The sequence below is a fragment of the Rhinoraja longicauda genome, chromosome 3 (assembly GCF_053455715.1).
Source record: "Rhinoraja longicauda isolate Sanriku21f chromosome 3, sRhiLon1.1, whole genome shotgun sequence".
NCBI lineage: Eukaryota > Metazoa > Chordata > Chondrichthyes > Rajiformes > Arhynchobatidae > Rhinoraja > Rhinoraja longicauda.
Genome location: NC_135955.1, coordinates 13,813,408 through 13,839,094, shown reverse-complemented (window position 1 = coordinate 13,839,094; position 25,687 = coordinate 13,813,408). Strand labels below are relative to the sequence as shown.

Genomic DNA, 25,687 nt, shown 5'->3' with positions numbered 1-25,687 from the left:
TTCTCTCTAGTGTGTAGGGAGTGGCTGAGAAAGTATGATGATAAGGAACTAATGTGAATGGATGATCGAAGGTTGGCATGGACTCAGTGGGTCAAAGGGGCTGCTTCCATGCTACGTCTTTCAAACAAACAGATTGAAAACTGATTGATTGATCGATCGATCAATTGAAAGATATGGGATGGGAACAGGCTCTTCGCCCCCATCGAGACCACTATCAATCACCTGTTCTCATTAGTTCCACCTTATCCTACTTTCTCAACCACTCCCTGCACACTGGGGGCAATTTACAGAGGCCAATTAACCTACAAACCCACATGTCTAAAGGGAGAATGTGCAAGCTCCACAGATAGCACTGGGGGAGGGGGGGATGGGGAGGATCAAAAATAAACCCAGGCCACTGCATCTGAGGCAGCGGCTCTACAAACTGCACCACTGTTGAATCTCCATCTGGATTCACAGACAACCATTATCAAACCATGCACCCACCAGGATGGTCGAAGTGAAAAAGGCACATCAGTGGCTTTCACTTTGGGTGCAAGGGTTGGTTAAAGTAAAGCCTTACCACTGCATCCAGGAATTCAATGCACCTCTTCAATTCTAGTCGCGTCTCACAGAACTGCCGGAAAAGGTGTCTGCCTATCGGTTGCTTGTCACAGAGGTTACTGTAATCCCTTTCTGGAAAAAAAAAGATTATTCAATTCATTAGCACACTAGTCACAAGGCAGGCGATATGGTTTAAACAAAAATAGCAGCCCTGGTCTTACAAACCGAGAAATACCATTGCTCACATTTTCAGAAACTACAGAATCATGTCTGTCAAAGATATAAATCAACAGCAAACAAGTCAAATATTCTGCAGATGGAACATCTTAGGTCCTAATCAATTTCTTGACTTTTCCCCCTGAGGTAGGACCTTTAAGTTCATAAGTTCGAGGAGCAGAATTAGGCCATTCAACCCATCAAGTCTATTCTGCCATTCAATCACGACTGATCTATCTTTTCCTCTCAACCCCATTCTCCTGCCTTCTCCCCATAACCCCCGACACCCTTACTAATCAAGAATTTGTCAATCTCCACCATAAAAATATCAATTGACTTGGCCTCCAGCCACCTGTGGCAATGAATTCCACAGATTCATCACCCTCTGACTAAAGAAATTCCTCCTCAACTTCCTAAAGGAATGACCTTTAATTCTGAGGCTATGACATACGACACGATACGACACGATAATACTTAATTGTCAGATCAAGTCTAAAATTTTTCTTGCATCTCAGCAGCTCCACTTGCAACATCAACAAAGTTAAAGAATGGAAGACAAGAAACCAGGATTCATATATTCACCATAACATTACAATCACATATGACGGCACATTCAAGACCCTTCAACGTATATTTGATCTGGGATTAACTTCTATGTTTAATTTCAGGATTGACTGGTGCACAAAAGAGTGCTTCAGTCAAACCTTATTAAATCTTGGTGCCCTGTACCTCCGATTTGATGGTAACAATTTGTTTTCACTGTTCAGTGATCTCTGATCCTCTGATCTTGGAGTCTCCCATTAGTGGAAACATACTCTCCACATTCACTCTAGCCAAGCCTTTCACTATTTCAATGAGTTTCAATGAGGTTTTCCTCGTCTTTCTAAACTTGTAAATCCTTCTAAATCTTAAGGCTTCATATTATGGTGATATGTTATTATAGGACCATTAAGTTTAATTAAGTTCAGAGATACAGTGCGGAAACAGGCCCTTCAGCACACAGAGTCAACGCTATCCTACAGACACTTGGGACAATTTACATTTATACCAAGCCAATTAACCTACAAACCTGTACATCCTTGGTATGTGGGAGGAAACCGAAGATCTCGGAGAAAACCCATGCAGGTCATGGGAAGAATGTAAAAACTCCGTACCGACAAGCACCCGTAGTCAGGATCAAACATGGGTCTCCAGCGCTGTTAAACAGTAGCTCCACCGCTACGCCATATGCCGCCCAAAGTGAAGTGGGACGATCCGGCACGAAAGTTGTCCGGTGCTGATGTTATCTCAATTTTACCAAAAACAAATTAGCCTACAAGCAGTACGTCTTTGTAGTTTGGGAGGAAACCGGAGCACCTGGAGGTGCTTAAGGCTTCGTAAAATTGTAAAATGTTATTATAGGACTTTTATTCGGCCATGAACCCGCAAAGAGTCAGCTAAAGTCCAGGAAAAGCTTCCTCAACGAAGTTGAACCTAATGCTGAAGCGGAAGGTGCGAGAGTTGCATTATGGGAACAAGCTTTTCACCCAGATCGTGTGGGTGGGTGGAATGAGCTGCCAGAGGAAGTTTGGTGTCAGGTACAATTACAATGTTTAAAAGGCATTTAGACAGGTACATAGGAAAGGTTTAGAGGGATATAGGCCAAGCACAGGCCATTGGTATTAACTCAGATGTGCAACATTGTCAGGAAGGACCTAGAAACAAGGAGCTGCAGGTGCTGGCTAATGCACAAAGGGACACAAGGTGCTGGAGTAACGCAGTAAGTCAGGCAGCATTTCTGGAGTGCATGGATAGGTGACATTTCGAGTTGAGAGCCTCCTTCAGAAAAGTCTGAAGATCCGAAATGTCACCTCTCCATGTTCTCCAGAAAGACCCATTAAGTCGACATGGACAAATGGGTTGAGCGAGTTGTTTCCGTGCTGTAAGACTCTATCGCTTTAAATGTCAAAGAATAATTTACTCCACGGAATAAAATGTGAAACAATTTTACAAACTAAACTCAACAGGAAAGGGTGTGCACAATAGGGTTTTTTTAGTTTAGAGATACAGTGCAGAAACAGGCTCTTCAGCCCACAGAGTCCGCGCCAACCAGTGATCCCCGCACACTAACACTATCCTACACACACTGTGGACAATTTACAATTTTACCAAGCCAATTAACCTACAAAGCTTAATGTCTTTGGAGTGTGGGAGGAAATTGAAGCTCCCGGAGAAAACCCACACAGGTCACAGGGAGAACGCGAAAACTCAGTACAGACAGCACCCATAGTCAGGATCGATCCCGGGTCTCTGGCGCTGTAAGGCAGCAACTCTACCACTGTGCCACCATGCCTCTGTTGCTGCAGATAGGCACACAATTCGTAATGACTCAGTAACAACTGGAATGGACACTTCCATTAAAGTCCTATCACATAACATGAGTGCAAACCAATTTTATGCCCACCTTGAATGATTATAATGAGTCACTGAACACCCTGGGCCTCATTCTACCCAAACTAACGCGAATGGTGTTACTTCTCCCCAAACTTCACTGAATGGCAAAGCAAGAGATGTCTCACATTAATCAGTGAAAGGATACATGTGATGTGTTCCAGTTTTCAGTTCAGGAATAGAACAACATGGATATCAAATAGTCACTGGGCAGCATGGTGGCGCCTTACAGCACCAGAGACCCGGGTTTGATCCTGACTACGGGTGCTGTCTGTACGGAGTTTGTACGTTCTCCCTGTGACCTTGTAGGATTTCTCCGGGTGCTCCAGTTTCCTGACACGCCTTCCTAGTTGATTTTGGTAAAATTGTAAATTGTCCCCAGCGTGTAGAATAGTGTTAGTGTACGGGGTGATCGCTGGTCGTCACGGACTTGGTGGGCCGAAGGGCCTGCTTCCACGCTGTTTCTCTAGAGTCTAAAGTCTTGTCAATAAATGCATTCAACACAAATTTCAGGAGGTTGATGATTGTTGGGAAGAGGTCACGGTTGAACTTGGTCAGGGTTTTCAGACTCCTAGAACCTCTTCCCAATTAAATGAAAGCATGTTAAAGAGGTGCATTAGCGATTTAGTTTTGTCTCTTTATTTATTGGCACGTGTTGCAAGGTACAGTGGAAAGCTTTTTTGTTGCATGCTATCAAGTCAGTGGAAAGACTACACATGATTACAATCAAGCTGAGCACGATGCAATGAGCCTCATGTTGAACACCAATACTGGCATTCATTCATCTGTGGGGCTAATGGTTTCTTTCTGCGTTGTAAATAGATAGTACAATCTGTACGGACTCCAGTTTTAATTTTGTTCTCGAGGTGTGGCTCATGTCACATTTTAATGCCTGTCGCTGGATGCCTTCAGAAATGAAAGCCATCCTCATTGTGACTGCTGCCACAGCGGTCTGAGGGAGTGAGTGGCGACCTGACAACGATGACGGAAATGTAGAGTGGGTTGTCGTGCGACGATCTTGCCACAAACATCCACTCTTCTCGTCCTCAGGGGAAGAAATGTTGACAAGATGCTGCAGCACGACAGGAATATAGACTGGGTAAATGCACGGAGTCAATTACCCAAAGAATATAATATATTCCTTAATTCGTCCCACACCGGGGAAATTTACAAGAAGGGGAAATCAAGAACCAGAGGACAAAGGTTTAAGGCAAGGGTTCCCAACCTGGGGTAAATTTGAACAAAATAATAATGTTAAAAACAGTATTTTTAAATTTCCCCTTTGTCGGTTGCTTTATTATGGTAGAAGTGTAAACTCAAATTACTGAACAAAACGGGGTGGGGGTAAATTTACTTGGGAGACAGATTTAATGGTAACTCGAGGACAACCTTTTTTACACAAAGGGTGGTGGGTGTTTGGAACGAGCTGCCCCAGGAGGTAGTTGAGGCAGGTACTATCACAACATTTAAGAAACATTTAGACAGGTACATGGATAGGAAAAGTTCAGAGAGATATGGCCAAAATGCAGGCAGATGGGACTAGAGTTAGATGGGGCATGCTTGGTCGGCGTAGACTCGTTGGGCTGAAGGGCATGTTTTCATGCGAGATGACTCTATGAACCTATTTGATCATTCTAGTTTAGTTTAGATTATTATTGTCATGTGCAAGAGGGACAGTGAAGCTTTTTGTTGCCTGCCATCCAGTCAGAGAAAAGGATACATATGATTACAATCGAGCTGTCTGTCCACAGCGTTAAGATACAGGATAAAGGGAATAACGTTTAGTGCAAGGCAAAGTCCTGCAAAGTCTGATTAAAGATAATTCGAAGGTCTCCAATGAAGTAGATGGGAGGTCAGGATCACTCTCTAGTTGGTGAAAGGACGGTTCAGTTCCCTCGGAAGAAACTGTCCCTGAATCTTGAGGTTCAAACTTCTGAAAACACACACGTCATATATAACCCCCACATTCAGACTGTGCAGCGGTGATGAGGATTAGATATTGATCACAGCATCAGGGATGAATAACTATCCAGAGATCCACATTGTTACACGAGTGCAAGAAACCCCAGTCCTTTGAGCAACCGCAGGAAGTTCATAATTGAGGTTAGTGTTGCCTAGTTTCGTTTATTGCCATGAGATACCAAGATACAGTGAAAAGCTGTTTCATCTTGTGCTCTGTTGGAGTCGAGGTTTAAAAGAGCGGAGCAGTTTTAATGAGTGATAGCAGATCCACTTCTGGGACGAGCATGCAGAAAGTCGCCTGGCTTCGGCCCCATCTTGGGTGTATTGGTGTGATGTTCAAGAGCCATGGTCATCTGGGAAAGGCAGGATGCATTTTTCTTCAACTTAATTTGATCATTTATAACAATTCACACGCAAGGTTTAGAACCAAAAAAACTCTTAGAAGCTTATCAGAAGGCTGGATGCTACAAATATAAGATGATGGGTCCTAACTTTGCTGATTGCTTGCGGTTTAGTTTGCAGCCACAGCATGGAAACAGGTCCTTCGGCCCATCGAGTCCATGCCAGTTCACACTAGTTTCATGTTATCCCACTCTCTCATCCTCTCCCTACACATTAGGAGCGATTTACAGAGGTCAATGAACCTACAAACCTGCACATCACTGGGATGTGGGTGAAACCAGAGCACCCGGAGGTTACAGGGAGAACGTGCACGCTCCACGCAGATAGCATCCGAGGCCAGGATCTATGGCGCTGTGAGGCAGCCTCTCAACCAGCTGTGCCACTGTGCCGTCAGATGCTGTAATCCTGAGCCAAAAGCTAAGCCCTGGAGGAACTCAGCAGGTCAGACAGCATCTGTGGGGGGAATGGACTGACGACCTTTCAAGATCGAGCACAGGTCTCTGGAGTTGAGAGGCAGCAGCTCTACCCGCCGCGCCACTGTGCCGCCAACGGTGATGATCGGCAGCTCCAGAATTTACAGAGGCGATATATTTCCGAGTCAGAGCGGCATGGTGTGGAACTCGAGTCTGAGGAACTCGAGTCTGAGGAAGTGTCCTGACTGGAAATGTTACCTATCCATGTTCTCCTGAAATGCTGTCTGACGCACTGAGCTACTATGTCTTCCCGTGGAGTGGAACTTGCATGTTCACATGTACCTGCTGCCTTTGCCCATCTTGGTGGCAGAGATACTGGGTTTGAGGGTGCTGCCAAAGTAGCCCAGGTGACCAAATGCTGTCCATTTTGCAGATGGGCTACACCGCATCCACTGTGCAGCACTGGTAGAAGAAATGAATGTTAAAAGTGGTGGATGGGATGCCAGTCAAACAGGTGCCTTTCTCCAGGACTGTACCGAGCATAAAAATGTTTGCGGCAGATGTATTAATACATCGGCACGGTGGCGCAGCGGTAGAGTTGCTGCCTTACAGCGAATGCGGCGCCGGAGACTCAGGTTCGATCCTGACTACGGACGCCGTCTGTACGGAGTTTGTACATTCTCCCCGTGACCTGCGTGGGTTTTCTCCGGGATCTTCGGTTTCCTCCCACACTCCAAAGACGTACAGGTATGTAGGTTAATTGACTGGGTAAGTGTAAAAATTGTCCCTAGTGTGTGTAGGACAGTGTTAATGTGCGGGGATCGCTGGGCGGCTCGGACTCGGTGGGCCGAAGGGCCTGTTTCCTCGCTGTATCTCTAAATCTAAAATCTAAAATACAAGTCGCTGAAGGATAATTTGGGGGGGGTTTGGACATATAAAGGCACCACACAGTAGACCAACCGCACTGCACCACGAGAAACTTCAGAGAATTGTAGTCCAGCGACCATCTATTCTTCATGCTGTCTCGGGAAGAGCAACCAACATCATCGAGATCAATCACACCCCGGGTCTTCCTCTCTTCTCCCCTCTCCCGTCAGGCAGATGGCACAAAAACTTGAAAGCACACACCACCAGATCCGAGAACAACTTCTTCCCCCACTGTTACCAGGCTCTCAGGTGCCAAGAATGAATTCCCAATCTTCCGATCTACCTCTTTGCAGTCCTTGCGTTTTGTTGAACTGCACTTTCTCTGTAGCTACAACACTGCTTATTTTCTCTTTTGCATTACCTGATGTACTCACGTATGGTAAGATTTACCTGGACAGCGTGCAAAAACACTTTTTCACTGTACCTCTGTTTGCGTGACAACAATGAACCCGGGACAATACAATTTTTGCAAGTTAGAGGCAAAGTCTGAACGGCGGGTCCAACACATGAGCAGACATCATTTTCACAAAAATCAACAACTGCACATCCTGTGCTCCTCAATATTAGTCTGAGTGGCCTTCACTAAAATGTGCTGACTATCCAGAGTCCCCAACCACTTTAACAATCTGCCTAATGGTTTGCAATATAAACCATCATCCTGTTTACTCACTTCGTGATTATGGCTCTCAGTCATGTGAAATATGTCTATGCAATTGTAAGAGGATAAGGAGTTCCCCAGTAGCGTCCCACAAACTATGTAAACCATCTGTAATTTTTGCTATGCTATAAGAGCGACCAAATACACTTAATTGGCTACAGACCACTTTAGAATTGGACTTTAAACTTTACACTTTAGAGATCCAGTGCAGAAAGAGGCCCTTCGGTCCACCGAGTCCGCACTGACCTCGAACACAATCACTATCCTACACACATGGGACAATTTACAATTTGGCTGATGCCAATTAACCTGTCAACCAGAACATCTTTGGAATGTGGGAGGACACCAGAGCACCTGGGGGAAACCCACACGGTCACAGGGAAAACGTACAAACTCTGTGCAAGCAGCACCCATGGCCAAGATGGAGCCCGGGTCTCTGGCGCTGTAAAGCAGCAACTCCACCGCTGCGCCACTGTGCCGCCCCCATAGGGGGTTATTTGGGACACGAGCGATGTGAAAGACACCATACAAAGGAAGAAGAGTCTCGACCCGAAACGTCACCCATTCCTTCTCTCCTGAGATGCTGCCTGACCCGCTGAGTTACTCCAGCATTTTGTGTCTTCCATACAAAAGTAAGCCTTTGTCATCAAAATGGCGATCATTATCTCTGAAATCGTGCTGGCAAGTTATCTGAAATATAGCGCAGGTATTTGTTTTTGTTTTGGGGCTCACCCCGAGAGATTATCCTCGACGTTATCAAAAGTCTCAGGAGTATATACAGTGCATCTTAGATGTTTTTCCAAAAACATGAAAATCACATGACATGATATGTTTACTGTCTTCCTTCGTCCTTCTTTCCAACATGCCTGCTTTCTCCCGGGATACTTTGGGTCAGCTAAGGAATTATCCAATGATCAGCAAGGAATTATCCAATTTTTGTTTTCCTTATCAGTTCCATCTCCAAACTGTTATAGATAGGGTTGGGACGGGTGAAGGAAAGGCTATATGGAACAAACTGCCAGAGGAGATAGTTGAGAGAGGTACTATAACAACATTTAAAAGACACTTAGACAGGTACATGGATAGGAAAAGTTGACAGATATGGGTCCAACGCGTGTAAGTGGGACAAGTGTAGATGGGGCTTTTTGGCCAACATGAGCAAGTGGGCCAAAGGACCCATTTCCTTGCTGGATGGCTCTGTAAGATCCATAACAAGATGCACATAACAGTACAGGCGTGTGAAGAAAACACAAAGTGCTGGAGTAACTGAACTGGTTAGGAGGCATCTGTGGAAAGAATGGATCAGTGACATTTTGTCCCCTTCTTCCCCTCTGACATCAGGCTTCTGAACGGTCCTTCTATAAGCTAGGGTACTGTTCAATTTGCCTCTAACCCATTGAGGATATCAAACTTTGTCCATGAAAACCCACGCAGGTCATGGGAAGAACGTTCAAACTCTGTAACGGCAGCACCCGTAATCAGGGTCGAACCGTTTATTTACTCTACCTACTGTACTTGAGTTTGAACTGATTGTATCTATGTATGGTATATCTGATCTGTTTGGATAGCATGCATAACAAAGCTTTTCACTGGACCTCGGTTCTTGTGACAATAATGAACCCAACACTAAACTGGGCTGGGACCCTTCTTCAGACTGTGTACTCCTGTATTAGTCCGAGTGGTCGTTACATTACGACAGCTTAAAATGTACACAATGCGAAATGTCCTCACTATACCGAGCCAGAAAAAGGTCCTGACACAAAACGACACGTATCCATTCCCTTCACAGATACTGCCTGACCTGCTGAGTTACTCCAACACTGTGTTTTGCTCAAGATTCCAGCATCTGCCGTTCCTTGTGTCCGCATCGAGTTAGGGACAGGCTGACTAGACTGGTGGGTCTCCTTCCAAAATCCAATGATTTTAATTTTAGTTTAGAGATCCAGCTGGGAAACCAGCCTTTGGCCCACCGAGTCCGCGCTGGCCAACGATCACCCGTACACACTATTTCTATCCTGCGCACACGGTTACAGGAAGCCAAATAACCCACAAACCCGTACATCTTTGGAGAGTGGGAGGAAACCGGAGCACCTGGAGAAAACGATCACAGGGAGAACATGAAAACTCCGTACAGACAGCGCTCGTAGTCAGGATGGAACCAATGTCTCTGACATTGTAAGGCAGCAACTCTACCGCTGAGCCACTGTACCACCTTCTCAATTAATTTAACATTAATTGAGCCTGGATGCTACACCTTCTGTGGGAAAGCATCTTCAGGTCTTTGTCCAAAGGTTTCCAATTCCCCTCCCAAATTGCTTTGGCACTGGGAAATACTCGTAAATTCTCAACTTAATTAATTTCTTTCAAACTCCAATATAAATTTACCATAGCCTTCTATATCTCAGTTCATTCAAAGCAAGATCACACAGTTTCTTCTTAATCAAACCAGCAATGATAAGGACGACTGCAATAATTTACAGGAAGGCAGAAGAATTTTGGCGCAGGTTGGGTGGACTGCAGCAACCTGTTTCCGGATTGTGTCTCTTCACAACGACAATAAACTTGTAGAAGAGATAATAACCGGTCAATAAACTTCAACACAAACACAAAGCCGCACTTTTAACTGGAGGAAAAGAAAAGGAGTTGGGTGGAGTGGAGGATTAAAAATAGCTTGGATTCCAGATACATCAATCCCTGAAATTGGTGCCAGAGGTTAGCAAGGCTATGAGAAAGCAACCTGAGCACGAGCAATTATTTCACGGGAAATAGAATTGAAAAGTAGGGAATCCTGAATTGAACCTTAATTAAACCATACTTCCTATGGCTGAGTGTTCTGGACACAATATCATATCAAGTAAAGAAAGGCACAAAGTACTAGAGTCAGACTGATTGGCACAGGCAAGAAAGCTGGCAAAGAGGAGGGGCAGGTCAGAGCATGGCCGGTAATAGGCGAACACAGGCGAGGGGGAGGGGGTTGATATGCAGAGTGTTGGATAAAGGCCAGCGATGAAAATAGGTGTGAGCCCGAAAGAATAAAGAGTTGCAAATTGTTAAACTCAAGGGTAGAAGACTTGCAACTTGTCTAGCCGGTGGAAGGAATGTAGATAGAAAGTGGAGGGGGGGGGGGGGGAGAAAGGGAGGATCTTGAGGGGGAAACGGGAGGTGAAAGGGACCGTTTGTGGGTTAGTTACCTAAAACTGGAGAATTCAATGTTCATTACGCAAAGTATGTTGAGGCATTGTGCAAGATGCAAAACAATGAAAAGAGTGGATCTATTTAAGAAATAGAGTGACGGTTAACCAGGGTCTTAAAATTACAGAGGGTTATAATATTGGGAAACCAAATGTTTCTACGTTCAGTGTAGATCAAGAATAAAGGCCATCAATATACAAAAATCATTTTTTTAAATGCATTAAGGAAATGAGCAGGAATCATTTTTATGCAAATACTGGTGAGATACGTTTAGATAGTGCGAAAACAGGCGCGTCAGGCCCACCGAGTCCGCGCCGACCATGATCACCCATATGCTAGTTCTATTCTACACATGAGGGATGAATTACAGAAGCCAATTAGGCAACAAACCTGCACATCTTCAGGATGTGGGAGGAAACTGTAGAAAACCCACGCGGTCACAGGGAGAACGTGCAAACTCTGTACAGACAGCGCCCGGAGCCAGAATTGAACCTGGCTCTCTGGCATCGCAAGGCTGTAACTCGACCGCTGCGCAACTGTGCCTCTCTAAATAAAGGCCATCAATGTACAATAATCACCAAAAAGCAACATATTAGGGAATTGAGGAGGAGCCTTTTTATGTAAACACCGGTGAGATGTGAAACTTTCTATCATGTAAAGGAGTTAAAGCCATCCATGTGTCAGTATGTTTGCTGCTTATACTCCAGCAACAGAATCTCATTAACACTCTCCTTTCCATCCCCCTGTAAATCCCTCCTGAAGAGGAATGTGCACTTCTCAGTCCAACACACAATTGTCCATGCAATTATATCACAGCAGTGAAATGATACTTATCCATGTTAATCCTATTTGCTGCATTAGGGCCTACATTCCTCTACTGCTTTCCTATCCAAATGCCTTTTATGCATCTACCACCTCCTCTGGCCGCCTGTCCCAAACATTCACTACTCTCAGTATGAAGAATACCCCTCAGATCTTCATCGAAACTGTACCCTATAGTTCCAGATTCGCTTGTTCTGAGAAATAGATTCTGACTATCTAGCCTATCTATGGCTTCAGTTTTATAAATCTGCATAAAGGCACCCCTAGGTCAGAATACCACATCCTATCCAAACTCTCCTTGTAACTACAGCCTGCCATTCCAAGCAACATCCTGGTGAATCTCTCCTGCACTTTCTCTGTTGCTCCCACATCCTTACTGCAGAGTGGCGACCGGTACTGCATACAATACTGCAAGCGTAGTCTAACCAAAGCTTTGTACATCTGCAACTCCCCTCCATTGCTCCCCATCCAATAATTTGAATTTACAAGTCCTCACACATTTACGTAAAACGCAGCTGAGTTGTATCATCAGCTGAGGGGCGATTTGACGGGCCCAGTGACACAGCTTGTAGAGCCACTGACTCACAGGGTCAAAGACCCGGTTCAATCCCGACCTCGGGCACTGTCTGTGTGGAGTTTGCTGTGACCCTGTGGGATTTCTCCAGGTGCTCCAGTTTCCTCCCACATCCCAAAGACGTGCAGGTTTGTAGGCTAATTGGCCCTCTGTAATTGCCTCGAGTGTGTAAGGAGTGCTTGCAAAATTGGGATAATATAGAACAAGTGTGAATGGGTGATCGATGGTCAGTGTGGTATCAGTGGGCCTAAAGGGCTGTTTCCTTACTTTATTTAGTTTAGTTTAGACATACAGCGTGGAATAAGGCCTTTCGGTCCACCAAGTCCACGCCAGCCAGCGATCGCCTGTACATTTGTTCTATCCTACACACTCGGGCCATTTTACCGTATCCAATTACCGTATCCAATAACCTTCCCAGAGCTTTGGCTGCTCTGAATCAGACCTGCTGAGAGCCTGCTATGATCTGTCTCTGCCCCCAGGGCCATCTGACATAACTGACCCTGAATGAACCTTTTTTGCACTTTACCTTGTTTCCTTTTTTTTTCCACCCCCCCCCCCCCCTTGTTTCCGTCTTTGCCGTGATTTATTTATTTATTTTATAGCATCGATATGGAAGTGGCATTCTTAATCTCGTTGTACTTGTACAATGACAATAAAGATATTGTATTGTATTGTAATTAACCTACAAACCTGCACGTCTTTGGAGTGAGGGAGGAAACCGGAGAAACCTGGAGAAAACCCACCACGTCACAGGGAGAATGTGCAAACTCCGCACAGACAGCACCGGTAATCAGGATCAAACCTGGGTTTCTGGCACGATGAGGCAGCAGCTCTAGCACTGTGCCACTCTGTCTAAATTAGACCGAGTCATAGAGCACAGGAAGAGGCCCTTTGGCCCAACATGCCCATGTATGGATGTTATGTTGATTTACTCTTTTCAGACAGTGGCAGATGAGTCCACCCAATGGAGGTTTTGGCCTACACACTGAGCTTGCCAACAAACTCTTTGGAACTTCCTCATCCCATCTAAGCAATTTCACTACAACAAATAAAACAAAGACATTGTGATTTGGAGCCGCTCAACCGCGCCCGGAGCCCACAGTAATCGTCGCTGCTCAGGCAACGTCCGCTCAAATGTGCTGGGCTAATCATCGAGACGATCTCTGGCACTGCTGTCACAGGTCTGGGCGGTTCGCCAACCAACATAAAACTCTGTTTTAATTTACAAGCAGAATTTTGAACCTTTTCCCCCTTTCTAACCTATCCATCTCTTTCGACTTTAGGGATACAGTGCAGAAACAGGCCGTTCGGCCCACCTAGTCCATGCCGACCAGAGATCACCCCGTACACCAGCACCATCCAACACGCCAGGGACAATTTACAGAAGCCAATAAACCTACAAGCCTGTACGTCTTTGGAATGTGGGAGGCAACGGAGAAAACCCACACAGTCACAGGGAGAACGTACAAACTCCGTACAGGCAGCACCCGTCGCCAGGGTCGAACCCGGGTCACTCTTTACACTCAAGAGAGCTGTGAAGCTATGGAATTCTCTGCCTCAGAAGGCAGTGGAGGCCAATTCCTTGGATGCTTTCAAGAGAGAGTTAGATCGAGCTCTTGATGATAGCGGAATATGGGGAGAAGGCAGGAACTGATTGTCGACGATCAGCCATGATCACGGTGAATGGTGGTGCTGGCTCGAAGGGCCAAATGGCCTCCTCCTACACCTATTGTCTATTGGGTATACGGTGCTGAGGCAGCAGCTCGAACGCTGTACCACTGCATTGGCTTATGATAAATCCGATAATCACCATGAAAACACAAGGATCTGCAGATGCTGGGTAACACAAAATCATAAGGTGACTTGAACAGAACAGCTCCTTTGGTCCTTTGCAGCAGACTGCAATGGATAAATTCCAAAAAGACAGTCCAGGAGAATCGTACTGCCAAAAATCAATAGCCAACCCCAAGAGAGTTCGAATCTGGAAACTAATTTTTGGTTGATATATTATTTATAATTAGGAGATGGTCAATGCTAGTAAAGCAAGCATTTATTCCTCGACCCATAATTGCCTTTAAGAAGGCCTTGAATTACTATGCTCAGACTGACGAAGATGCTAATAGTAAACCATGGTGCTACGAGTCCTGGCTGAAGGCAGCTAGTCTTTTGCTTGAAAAAAAAAAGAAAGGGAGCAACAAATTGCAGGTCGTCCTAACTTCAGTGAGGAAAGTATTGGTATAATTTCTGAGGAAGCAGTATTTACAGGTCCACCACTGATAATCTGGCAACTGATGATCCGGCACCTCCTTTAATCCGGACAAAATCATGAGAGCGTACTTGAAATCCAACCCGGAAATCCCCCCAAAAATGTTGGGGCCTAGGCTGGGTAAAGTGGCCAATCTCGACCTCATTGGGACTTTTGCACTGATTGTCGGGTCAAATGTGCCCTCTGTGGCCGGGGATCTGGAACTCCAGCCTGGCAGATCCGTTCCCATAGTCGACCTCTGCAGATGGCTTTGTGGGCCGGTATCTCACACAGTCGCAGGAAGAACATACAAACTCCACAAGGTCAGGATTAAACATGAGAATCTGGCACTGCGAGGCAGCAGCTCTACCAGTGCATTATGCTACCCACATCTTCTTTAGCCCTTGAGCAAAGAATTTGAAAACATTAGTTACATTTACAAGACTTTTGGATACGCATTTGGATATGCAGGGAATGGAGGGATACGGGTTATGTGCAGGTTGATAAGTGATAGCCGGCACTACGTTCAGCACAAGATTCGGCCCTTTGGCCCACAATATCTTTGTTCTTTCTGTCATTAACGTTTTCTTGGTTCTTATATAGTCTTGTAAATTATTTTTACAACTATTCCAGTCTGTAACATTTTTGTAGGTGGAGGAGAAAACTGTATACACGTGATCTAATCAAGGTTCAGTACAAGCTTGAGCCAACTTCACTGATTTGCACTTCTCCAAATTTTAAGACTCATGCTTGCTTTGACGTCTTTCATGGCCTTATTAATCTGTCTTGTTACTTCGTGATTAGTGAATACGTAATTCTATATCTCTGTGCCATAGACTCACCACCAATTAGTAACTTGGCCTTATCCTTCTTACTAATATTTAACATCTCAGCTTTCTGTAAAAAACAAAGTGCTGCGGGATTTCGGTGGGCCAGGAAGCATTCGGAAAGGAAATGAACAGATGATGTCTCAGGTCAGGACCTGTTGAGTTTCCCCGGCACTTGGTGTCATTTTTTTCCTATATCTTTCTCTCTCGATTCTCCTCCCTCATTTGCCCTGCATCTTGAAGCTCATTTAGCGTCAGAGAGTTTTATGGCACAGTGTGGCCTTTCGGCCCCCCTTGTCCATGCCGACTGTTGGCATACTGGGCTAGTCACATTTGCCTGCATTTGCACATTGTTCTCCATACCCTTCCTATCAAAATACCTGTCCAAATTTATATTGAAAGTCATAATTGTATCTGCTTCCACATTTCTAGTTATTAACAACTCTGACAAAAAGTCGTCGAGTAGAAATATTAAATATTTTTCACTCACAGATACCGCCTGACCTGCTGAGTATTTCCACTATGTTTTATTAAAGATTCCCAGCATCTGCAGTATTTTGTCTCTGTCCAGATGAAAATTGCTGTACATTGTTATCTTACCGACAATGTCCAATGACAAAGCCCAGTTCTATATTTGCACGTTCTTCATGAACACCCGAAAGAGACTGAAAACTATCTAATTGCCACAAACTCAACTGGAAAGGAAACTAATTTCGGCCCAATGCGGCCAATGCGTGACTCTCGATAAAAGTACGCCGAAATGTCCATTCAACGGTACATGTTACTCAAGATTATCTACCTTGTGAAGAAACATGCAATTCCAACATCAACCATTTCAGTGGAACAGATAACACTACAGGGAACAATAGAAAATGTAAACAGTAATGCTAAATACGGACGTCCACGTCCTAATGCATTTAATTCAGTTTCAGTTTAGATAGAGCATGGCACGGCACTTCGGCCCACCAAATCCACGCAGACCATCGGTCAACCGGTCACACGAGTTCTATGCTATCCCACTTTCGCATCCACTAATTTACAGAGGGGCAAATAACCTGTAAACCCGCACGTCACAGGGAGAACGAGCAACATTCTTGACCCATGAGCTAATGGAGTGCTCGGAATAAGAGGAAGTCATTAATGCTCAGAGCTTGTTCTGTTTATTTGAAATATAGCTAATCCAGATCCTAACTTTCCCCAGCTATATTAGTCCCACCACCTTAATTTGTACCTATACTTCATTGAAAAGTTTCAAATCAACTGAATTTATCATTTTGGGAAAGATTTCAGATATTGATTACACTGTCCAAAAAGTGTGGCCTGACATCAAGCTACAATTCTAGCTCTAATTTAAATGTTATAGCATCCTGCTATAAATCTATAATGCTATAGATTTTCTCCACGATGTGCTTCTCCGTGTCCAGAATATCAAATCATTAAATGCTTCAATTAGATTTCCCATTGCTGGCTCTTCTGGTCCTGTGTATTGTTTTCATTGGAGGCGTTCCATTCCGACAGTCCCTTGTTTGAACCTAACTAACCATTAAAGGACCTGAACATAAGAAAAACAAGTAGGAATGGACCTTATGAATCTTCAAACATGCTCCAACATTCAATCTAACCATTTGCAGCAATTCCGCGCCAGCTCAGCTTTCTGTCTGAAGAACGCATTTGATGATTAAAAGCAAACACAGACCACCAGGGTAGAGAATTCCAAACATGACACTGGTCGCCCTTGAAATTTATCTTCACCTCTATCACTGATATTGCTCAGATCTGCACAGTACAAAGAGCAGGAAGTTGTTAATTCGAAACATAAGAGAGACTGGAGATGCAAGAATCTGGAGCAACATACAATCCGCTGGAGAAACCCAGCGGGTTAGGCATCATTCATCACAGGATCCAAGATGGCCCCCAAGCCAGGCGACTCTGTTTGCTGGTCTCAGAAGTGGATCTACATTCACGCATTACCATCGCTCTACTCTTTTAATTCTACACAGAAGGCTGTGGAGGTCCTCAATGGATATTTATACGGCGGAGATTGATAGATTCTTGATTAGTACGGGTGTCAGGGGTTATTGGAATAGCACATAACAAGAAAGACTGGAGTTGAGGGAAAGATAGATCAGCCATGATTGAATGGGTAGACTTGATGGGCCAAATGGCCTAATTCTGCTCCTATAAATTCTGAACTTAACACTGTGGCTAGCTCAATTGCAATCATGTGTCGTCATTCCGCTGACTGATTAGCACGCAACAAAAGCTTTTCACTGTACTTCGGCACACGCTGTAATAAACTAAACTATCGGTGGTGGGAGGGATAGGTGGAAGGGAATTGTTAACGTTTCAAGATCGAGACAGAGGGAAGATGGCCAGGGAAAATCCATGCAGGCACGGGGAGAAGGTAAAAACTCAATACTGGGGGGGGGGGGGGGGGGGGGGAGTGGATGCATGGCAATGGGGACAAACTGGGAGGACCGGAGATAGATATTGAGATATTGGAGGGAGTGGGTGATGTTGTTAATTATAATCCACTTCACCTTTCTGGAATTAAATACATTCATTAGGCCAAGTTTGCAGCAGTATCCCATTTTTGGGGTGTAACCTCGATTACTGCTTCAAAAGTGGGCAACTTAAGGGCGCAACAAAAGGGCGGCACGGTGGCGCAGCGGTAGAGTTGCTGCCTTACAGCGAATGCAGCGCCGGAGACTCAGGTTCGATCCTGACTACGGGCGCCGTCTGTACGGAGTTTGTACGTTCTCCCCGTGACCTGCTTGGGTTTTCTCCGAGATCTTCGCTTTCCTCCCACACTCCAAAGACGTACAGGTATGTAGGTCAATTGGCTGGGCAAGTGCAAAAATTGTCCCTAGTGTGTGTAGGATAGTGTTAGTGTGCGGGGATCACTGGGCGGCGTGGACCCAGTGGGCCGAAGGGCCTGTTTCTGCGCTGTATCTCTAAATCTAAATCTAAATTTTAACCTGAAGTTAAACCAAATCACACACTTCACCCGGACCATCGACTGGAGGGACACATTCTTTCAGTGCCGCTAGATCCAAGTGAACACATCTGTACCTGTTACGTTGTGGGCGAGGCTGCAATCCACTAACTAACAGCAAATATGTAAACATACCTTTCGCCAAAACTCTGAAAGCTATATATCATTCCCAGCAGTTAATTAGAAACAAGAAACCCAGCCAATTCTGGGTCAGGCTAATCCATTGCACTTTCCAAACTGGTATGACATTATTTATTTTATTTTGCTTGAAGTCTTTCTGATTGCGGTTTGGTATTTTATTCATTTTGAAAACCGGGAACCTCTGACGAAAGGCTATGTTCATGAGGGAAACTAACATTTACATAGCTGAATTCACGACCAAAGTGCTTTAGAAGTTCCGGATTGTTAAGTAATTGCGGCAAAGGCATCAAAGTTGAGTTTAGTTTATTGTCACGTGTACTGAGGTAAGTGAAAAGCTTTTGTTGTGTGCTAACCTGTAAGCGGAAAGACTATACATGATTACAATCAAGCCATCCACAGTGTACGGGTACATTATGAAGGGAATAACGTTTAGTGCAAGATAAAGTCCAGTTAAGTCTGATTAAATATAGTCCGAGCGTCTCCAGTGGGGTAGATCGAAGTTCAGGACCGCTCTAGTTGGTGATAGAATGGTTCAGTGGCCTGATGTCCCTGAATCTGATGGTGTGCATTTTCACACTTCTGTACCTCTTGCTTGATGGAGAGGGGAGAAGAGGGCGTGACCAGGGTGCGACTCGTCCTTGATGTTGCGGCAATGGCAGGAAAGTAACAACTAATTTCAATACAGCAATACAAACACCGCTGACACAATCAACAATGATCTGATTTCAGTGATGGTGGTTGAAGAATAAACACTTCCCAGGGCACAGGATACAAGAGACCCCTGTGCATTTTTTAAATAGTTCTGAGGGATCTCTATGTCTGTTTAAATGGACAGATATGGCCTCAATTTAAATGTCTCATTGAAGTTTAACCTGTAGATTTTTTTAGATTTAGATTTAGAGATACAACGCAGAAACAGGCCCTTCGGCCCCACCGAGTCCGCGCTGCCCAGCGATCCCTGCACATTAACACTATCCTACACATACTAGGGACAATTTTACATTTTACCCAGTCAATTAACCTACATACCTGTACGTCTTTGGAGTGTGGGAGGAAATCGAAGATCTCGGAGAAAACCCACGCAGGTCACGGGGAGAACGTACAAACTCCGTACAGACGGCACCCGTAGTCAGGATCGAACCTGAGTCTCAGGCGCTGCATTCGCTGTAAGGCAGCAACACTACCGCTGTGCCACCGTGCTATAGTGGGGAAGCTTAAAGAAACAATGAATAGCTACTCAGAGAAGGCCTGCAAAGAGCCAGCAGGGACTTGCTCCAGGAAATAGCGCTTGATTAATTAGACAACTTCTCATGAGGTAATAAAGATACCCAAAAGAATGCAGGAGGTATTGTTTACGTGGATTTGCTGAAGGTGCTTCATAAAAAGTCCCACAAAAGGCTGGTTGAGGCTCATGGAAAAGGAATTGCTTAAAAGGCAGAAAGCAATGGCAAACAGGAAGAACAAGGAACTGCAGATGCTGGTTTATACCAAAGAAAGACACAATGCTGGAGTAGCTCAGCGGGTCGGACAGCATTTCTGGAGAACATTAATTGGTGCCGATTCAAGTTGGGACCCTTCTTCAGACTCTGAAATGATAACTGAAAAAGGACCCCAACCCAAAACATCACCCATCCCATGTTCTCCAGAGATGCTGCCCCCAGCCTGCTGAGTTACTTCAGCACTTTGTGCCTTTTTTCTTAAAGCAGTGGCAAAAAATTGTTCTTCCATGCTGACATTTGGTAGACAGCGGTGTTATCCAGAACTCTTGGTTATCTTTGCACACATTATTAATTTAGATACAATTATAGTGTGAGATTTCCTAATTTGAAGATAACAAAATGTAAATAACAAATGGTGGACAGCGATAAGGGACTACAAGACAGAAATGATGGACAGAGAGGTGACAAGTAAAATCTGAGACAGCATGAAGAGGTATTAGCGTATTATTGTCACTTGTACTGAGGTACAGTTTTGTGTTCTATACAGACAAATCATATTGTACATGAGTATTTCATCAAGCTAAGCAGGTAGTGCAAAGAGAAAAATACCAGAATGCAGAATACAGTGCTACAGCGTTACAGCGTACAGAAAGTGCAGATAATAAAAAGCACAAGGTACCAAACAAGGTAGATTGGGAGATCGGGACGACACCCTTAGTTGAGAGGTCCGTCCGTTCAGTTGTCTAATACCAGCGGGGAAGAAGCTATTCCTGAATTTGATTCTCGAAGGGGGGAGAAGAGGGAATAACCAATGTGCATGTGGCCCTTGATTACATTGGCTTCCATTTTATCAAAACCCTTCATATCATATCATATCATATATATACAGCCGGAAACAGGCCTTTTCGGCCCATCAAGTCCGTGCCGCCCAGCGATCCCGCACATTAACACTATCCTACACCCACGAGGGACAATTTTTACATTTACCCAGCCAATTAACCTACATACCTGTACGTCTTTGGAGTGTGGGAGGAAACCGAAGATCTCGGAGAAAACCCACGCAGGTCACGGGGAGAACGTACAAACTCCTTACAGTGCAGCACCCGTAGTCAGGATCGAACCTGAGTCTCCAGCGCTGCATTCGCTGTAAAGCAGCAACTCTACCGCTGCGCTACCGTGCCGCCCCTTCTTCAACAAAGAAAAAACAAATTGCAAGGGGAGCTCAGCTAGACAGTGGAGGGAATGGACAGACGAAGTTTCAGGACGGAAAACTTCTTCAACTAAAAAACAAAGTTCTGGAGGAACTCAGCAGAAACAAAAACAAAAAAAATGCTTGAAGGGTCCCCCCAACCAAAATGTCGTCTCTCGAACCGTCAACAGATACTGCCTAACCCGCCGTGTTCCCCCAGCACTTTGTTTTTGGCTTAAGATTTCAACATCTGTCGGTACAGTGTTGCAGCTGGTAGAGCTGTTGCCTCTCAGAATCGGATTTGATCCTGACCTCTCCGGGTGCTCCCATTTCCTCCCACATCATAATGACGCGAGGGTATGAAGGTTAACTGGCCTCTGTAAAATTACCCAGAATGTGTAGGGAATGGATGAGAAATTGGGATAACATAGAACTAATATGAACAGGTGATCGATGGTCGGCATGGACTCGGTGGGCTGAAGGGCCCGTTTCCATGCTGTATCTATAAATTGAGCTAATCTGCAGTTTAGAATAAAGTGCTGGGGTAACTCGGCGGGTCAGGATGCATCACTGGAGAAAAAGAATGGGTGACGTTTTGGGTCTCCATTGTGGGCTAGCACATCTGAGTGGCCACACAGCAGTCGCGTTGTTGCCTCACAACGCCAGAGAGCCGCGGTCGATACTGACCACCGGTCCTATTTGTACGGGTTTGTACGGGTTCTCCCGTGACCTGCATGGGATTTCTCCAGGTGCTCCGGATTCCTCCCACACCCCGAGACGTTAAGATTTACAGGCTAATTGGCTTGGTAAAATTGTAAATTGTCCGTGTTAGTGTTAGCGTGCGGGGATCGCTAGTCGGCACAGACTCGGGTCGAAGGGCGCTGTATCTCTAAACTAAACTAGTCCTTTGCTAGCCGAGGTTTTTTCTCACCTCCAGCTATTCACCTCACCTCCCCTTCCCCGCCCCCCCACCTCCCATCCCTTACTTTTAGTCTGAAAAAGGGTCCCGACCCAAAACGTCACCCATCCTTATGGAATACTGCGGCATGTTTAATCCATTTCATTGATCAACTCTCCAACACATTTAAAAAATAATCTCTCCACCCACCCACTCAGTCCGCAGAAGGGTCTCAACCTGAAACGTCACCTATTCCTTTTCTCCAGAGATGCTTCCTGACCTGCCAAGTCACTCCAGCACTTTGTTTATGAAAATAACTGCAGATGTTGGTACAAATCGAAGGTATTTATTCACAAAATGCTGGAGTAACTCAGCAGGTCAGGCAGCATCTCAGGAGAGAAGGAATGGGCGACGTTTCGGGTCGAGACCCTTCTTCAGACTGACTTTGTTTCTACATTTTGTTCCTTCAGACTGACTTTGTTTCTACGTTTAATCTGCAGTTAGTCTCTCCAAATGTCTACCTGCCTCTAGAACATTTTCTTAGCACTTTTAAGCATAAGGAAACATCCCAAGTCCCTTCACAAAGGCAGTGTTAAACAAAAATGTGACTTTGAGCTCTATTAGTTGATAAAGCTCAATGGGTAACAATTTAATGCCTTTAAAGAAAGAGGCTGAGAGGCCCAGGGAGGGAACTCCAGGCTTCGGGCTGAGGCAACCGAAGGCACAGTGGAGCACAGGAAATCAGAAGCACAAGTCAGGACTGGAGGAGATCCAAGACTTCAGAGTCAAAGGAGTGGTGTGCAAGTCAGAGAATGTTGCGGTCAAACAATGCTCGGTTTGACCAACTCCGCTCTACGTCAGACCACAATATGTGGACTATCCATCGGCAGACGCCAAGAAACACCCCGGTCTCGGGAGACCGCAAAGAGCCGCGAGACTAAACCTCGCACACACCAAGGATCCAAGCTGCACGTCAAGACTCGGGAGAAACTCTGGCTTTTTATAGTCTGCCCGGAAAGCACCCGGCTGGCCAGATTCCAGAGGTGCATTCTATTTATGGGAATGCAAAAAAAGGTATTGCTGGAATGCACTTTTAATTTAAACTGTGGGAGAGGACAAAGGCTCAGACTAGTTAGTACATGATAAACTATGACATCAGTCCTATATTTATTTTCAACACCAAGACAAACGACACTTGTAATGGACCTCGGGACGTACATATTCAATGAACATTTGGACATCGCAGAGCAGAGAGCGAGTTAATGGGGGGAGATACATCGGCTGGCATAGAGGACAGAATCAGTTTCTACACTTGTAATTATCTTATGAAAGGTAGATAGTTTCATCAGAACTTTTGATATTAAAGCATTTTCATCTATTAACATAGAACATAGGTGCAGTAGGTTGCAGACTGGAATAGGTATAAAGCCAATTTACAAAGACCAAATTAAAACCAGGAGAATGTAAATGCCAGGAAGAAGATAGTCCGAACAGTACTGCACCAGAACAGGCCCTTTTAGCCCACAAAGTCTGTGCCAGGGCCAACTCTTATCTGCCCGCACACAAGTCATATCCGCTGACCAAAGGGCAGGTGGTCCGTTTACAATGTGCCTATCCAAAAGTCCCTTTTGCCTATCCATGAAGTCAAGGCCAAAGAGAGATCTGTGCCTCAGCTCTGGGGATCATTCAGACAGGCAACCAACCCTATTATGACCAGTTGAACTATCACCACAATACATGCCAAAGCAAAGAAACACAATTTGGCGGAAAGACTCAAGGTGAAGAACATCCAAGACATGGCCACTTGAATTGGTCACTTGCTGGAGCCAAGGTCAAAGCATACTGAGTATAATGTGACTGGCACCCACAAAAAATGCTTCATTCTTCTGACACGAATAAAGGTCCCGGCCCAAACGTCACCTGTCTATGTTCTCCAGGCATCTTGCTAAACCCGCTGAGTTAGTCCACCATTTTGTGTCCTTCCTTGTAAACCAGCAGCTGCAGTTCCTTGTTTCTACATTCTCCCCATGCCAAACTTGGGCATCATTACTGATAATTATTAATTAAGTTCTCAATCGCAGCTCACGAGTTGTGTTTAAATTCCACAGATACAAGAGTGGGAATGGGAACTCTGGCCTGTGGGAAATTAGTCTGGGAATTTACCTTCGGCACAAAAAAACAGAGCAGTCGGACTGAGAGGAGACAACATGGACACAAAAGAACTAGTCCCACGGAAATGTTTTTTAAGGGTGTAACCAGTGGAATTGATAAAGTAGAGCCAACAGATGTGATGTATTTGGACATTCAGAAGACATTTGATAAGGTCCCATGCCTATCCAAAAGTCTCTAACAAAATTGGAGCACAATTAATTGGAGGAAATATAACGTCATTGAGAATTTCTTATCAGTAAGAAAACAAAGTGCAAATAAACAGGCTGCAAGCGATGCAATATCATAACAATCAGTGTTTGTGCCCCAAATTTTTACGTGATATCAATCATTTAGCCAGGCAAAACCGTCACTCAGGGGCTCCCAGGGTGACAAATGGCCTAACTTTACACAACCGCTACCATACGTTTTTAAAGCATTCTTCAAGTTAGTGATAATAAATAAATATTTCATAGTACTCTTTAAAGTCTGGATAGAGTATTTACTCCATTGGTTACGTCAGTGCAGACACATGATTGACCTTCCTGAGGGGGAAGCTGCAGAATGAGACTGGTCCGGACGTCCCTGGCCACTTCCCCGGGACCTGTGCAGATCAGCTAGCAGAGGTAGACACGGACATCTTTTACCTCCCACTACTCCATTCTGAGGTTCCCAGTTGTTTCAAGATTGCAATTTGGAGTAACAGCACCTCATATTCCACTTGGGCAGCTTACACCCCAGCGGTATGAACATTGACTTCTCTAACTTCAAGTATCCCTTGCTTTCCGTCGCTCTCCATCCCCCCCCCTTACCAGTTCTCCAACCAGTCTTACTGTCTCCAACTACATTTTATCTATTTGCTTTATTGTTACCTCCTCCCAGCTAACAATGAACTATTCTACCTTTTCCTTGATCTCCATTCCCTTTGCCCTGTGTTCACACCTTCACACTTCCTTATCTACCTATCTCCCTACCCCCTGGCGTCAGTCTGAAGAAGGGTCTCGACCTGAAACGTCACCCATTCCTTCTCTCCAGAGATGCTGCCTGTCCCGCTGAGTTGCTCCAGTATTTTGCGCCTATCAAGAAGACTACTAACGTCCTGGTGCCAAAGAAAAGTAAGGCAGCGTGCCTTAATGATTACTGTCTTGTGGCGACATGGGTTACTATAGAAAACAAACATTTGACAAGGAGAATGACACAAAATGCTGGAGTAACTTGGGACAGGCAGCATCTCTGGAGAGAAGGAATAGGTTGGGTTTCGGGGTCGAGACCCTTCTTTAGACTAAGAGTCAGGGGAGAGGGAGATATACTGGAAGGATAAGCTGTGAAAACACAGATCAATGGGACGATGATCAAGGAAGTGCAGAATGGTTTACTCCAGTATTTTGTGTCCATCTTCAGTGTAAACAAGCATCTGCAGTTCCTTCCTCCACATTTGAACAAGGAGAAATTGGCCTCAGGCAAGTACCCAGAAACTGAACTATAACGTGCTCTCAAGCCACCTATTTTCCCCAGTTCACTGATGAAAATACATTAGGTGGGATTGGAAATGTAGAGAGATTTCAAGAGAGAGAGATTTCAAGAGAGAGAGAGAGAGAGATTTCAAGAGAGAGAGAGAGAGAGATTTCAAGAGAGAGAGAGAGAGAGAGAGAGAGAGAGATTTCAA

At 44.9% G+C, this 25,687-nt stretch overlaps 1 protein-coding gene across 3 annotated transcripts in view; it reads right to left on the bottom strand.

Annotated features, from left to right (window-relative positions):
• The window catches only part of LOC144612400 (G protein-coupled receptor kinase 6-like), a 151,413-nt gene that overhangs the window by 38,294 nt on the left and 87,432 nt on the right, over nt 1-25,687 (bottom strand). For all 3 annotated transcript variants that reach the window (XM_078432014.1, XM_078432021.1, XM_078432004.1), the window contains exon 3: nt 563-675. In XM_078432014.1, coding sequence (XP_078288140.1) covers nt 563-675 — 113 coding nt within the window. The remainder of the gene's footprint in view (nt 1-562; nt 676-25,687) is intronic.